Below are 1,606 nucleotides of genomic sequence, written 5' to 3' on the forward strand. Positions count from 1 at the left end.
TGTCTGGGGCTATACAAAGCTCAGTATTCAAAAAAACTGGTTGATCAACAGCAGATAAAACTGTGATTTTATTTAAAAAATATACCACACAGCGCAGTATGTGATAAATCATTGGAATTATGGTCTCTTTCATTACATCATGCTGCTTTCAGATATGGTAGCAACAATGTGGTGAAAGATTCCCTTTGATTAGGATATGCATAAAGACTGCCGTGCATGACTGTCCTCTCCTGCTGGACAGGTGACTATTACTTATTCCGTGGAAGACTCGTCAGCTTCCCTGTTTGGAAGTGAGTCTTCTAGCTCGCATTATAGTTTCTTTATCCTTTTGATTTGTAAAACTATTGTTATGGATAAACAAGCTAAAAAATGAAGCAAAGGGCATAAATAATTCATAAAACATGAGCCTCACTAATGGTTTTCTGACACTCAGCAAGTATTGTACAATACATTATCATTTTTTTTCTTAGGTGATTGAAAAGTGTACAAAACTTGGTGCAGCTTCTGCCTATTACATCCCTGGAAGTATGGACAATATGACGTTTGCTAAGCATGTGGTGCATGAAGCAGAACGTTTATTTGGTAAGAGCCATAATATCTAGCCAACGAGTGATATGTCTGAATTCAGTTATTCTCTTTAGCTTCCCAATCTAATCAATCTATACAGGTCTTTTATTAAAGAGTTAATCGCATCTTATATGTTTATGGTATATCCATAGTATACAACATAACTGTATAACAGGTTGGGGGTCACACCAATGGGATAAACATCTATGTCGAAAACGAGGCCAAGGTGTGTTCCATAGTCAATGGATTGGTGGTCGAAACTGACATAGCGATTACTCCCCCTGCGTTCCTCACTAGTCACTCTCCCTGTGTTCCACAGCGGTTGATGCCCCTACTGGCCAGAAGCAGTAACACTCGCACTCGAGTTAGTGAGAGAGGAGTTATACCGGGACCCGATGTGTGTGTGTGTGTGTGTGTGTGTGTGTGTGTGTGTAGAACAGCGAGGGACCTGACAAAGACAAAGATCTCTGTGGGAGAGCCCATCCACCCTCGACACTTGACAGCTGTAGTTGTTCGGGGTATGACGAGTTCGATTTCTTTGGAGGGGGGCTTTCCGCTTTCTTTTGAGGCTGCCTTATCTCCTTTGGGGTGTCTGCTTTCTTTTGGGGGCTGTGTTCTCTCTTTAATGAAGTGTCTTGCTGTATTCTTTAACTTTTTTAGCTGTCTGGACATTCCTTTACTGAACCACAAAGGGCTTTATTTTTGGAGTAGGCTTCTATTTTAAGCATACTAAAAAAGCCTGAAAAATCCTGCTAGGGCTTATTTTAGGGGTAGATCTTATTTTAAGCGAAACACAGTAGTTAAAATCTGCAAGGAAAAATTAACCTGTATGTGCATGAGATTTCAGAAATCTCAATCACTTTGCCAGTACTATAAGACGCATCTATTTATTTTTTGTGTGGCAAAAACGCAATGTGTGAACAAGTCCTAGCTGTGCAAAACGTATAACAACACAACAGTAACAAAAATGAATATTCCCAAGCATCATTGCTCATTAAGTCATTTCTGAACATTGAATGTGTTCTTTTCTTATCAATAG

At 39.6% G+C, this 1,606-nt stretch overlaps 1 protein-coding gene across 1 annotated transcript in view; it reads left to right on the forward strand.

The window, feature by feature from the left end:
• HSD11B1 (hydroxysteroid 11-beta dehydrogenase 1) overlaps window positions 1-1,606 on the forward strand; it is a 66,767-nt gene that overhangs the window by 59,618 nt on the left and 5,543 nt on the right. The window contains exon 3 of the mRNA XM_075335635.1: window positions 471-582. Within this exon, the coding sequence (XP_075191750.1) occupies window positions 471-582 (112 nt within the window). The remainder of the gene's footprint in view (window positions 1-470; window positions 583-1,606) is intronic.

This window comes from Anomaloglossus baeobatrachus, chromosome 2 (assembly GCF_048569485.1).
Source record: "Anomaloglossus baeobatrachus isolate aAnoBae1 chromosome 2, aAnoBae1.hap1, whole genome shotgun sequence".
NCBI lineage: Eukaryota > Metazoa > Chordata > Amphibia > Anura > Aromobatidae > Anomaloglossus > Anomaloglossus baeobatrachus.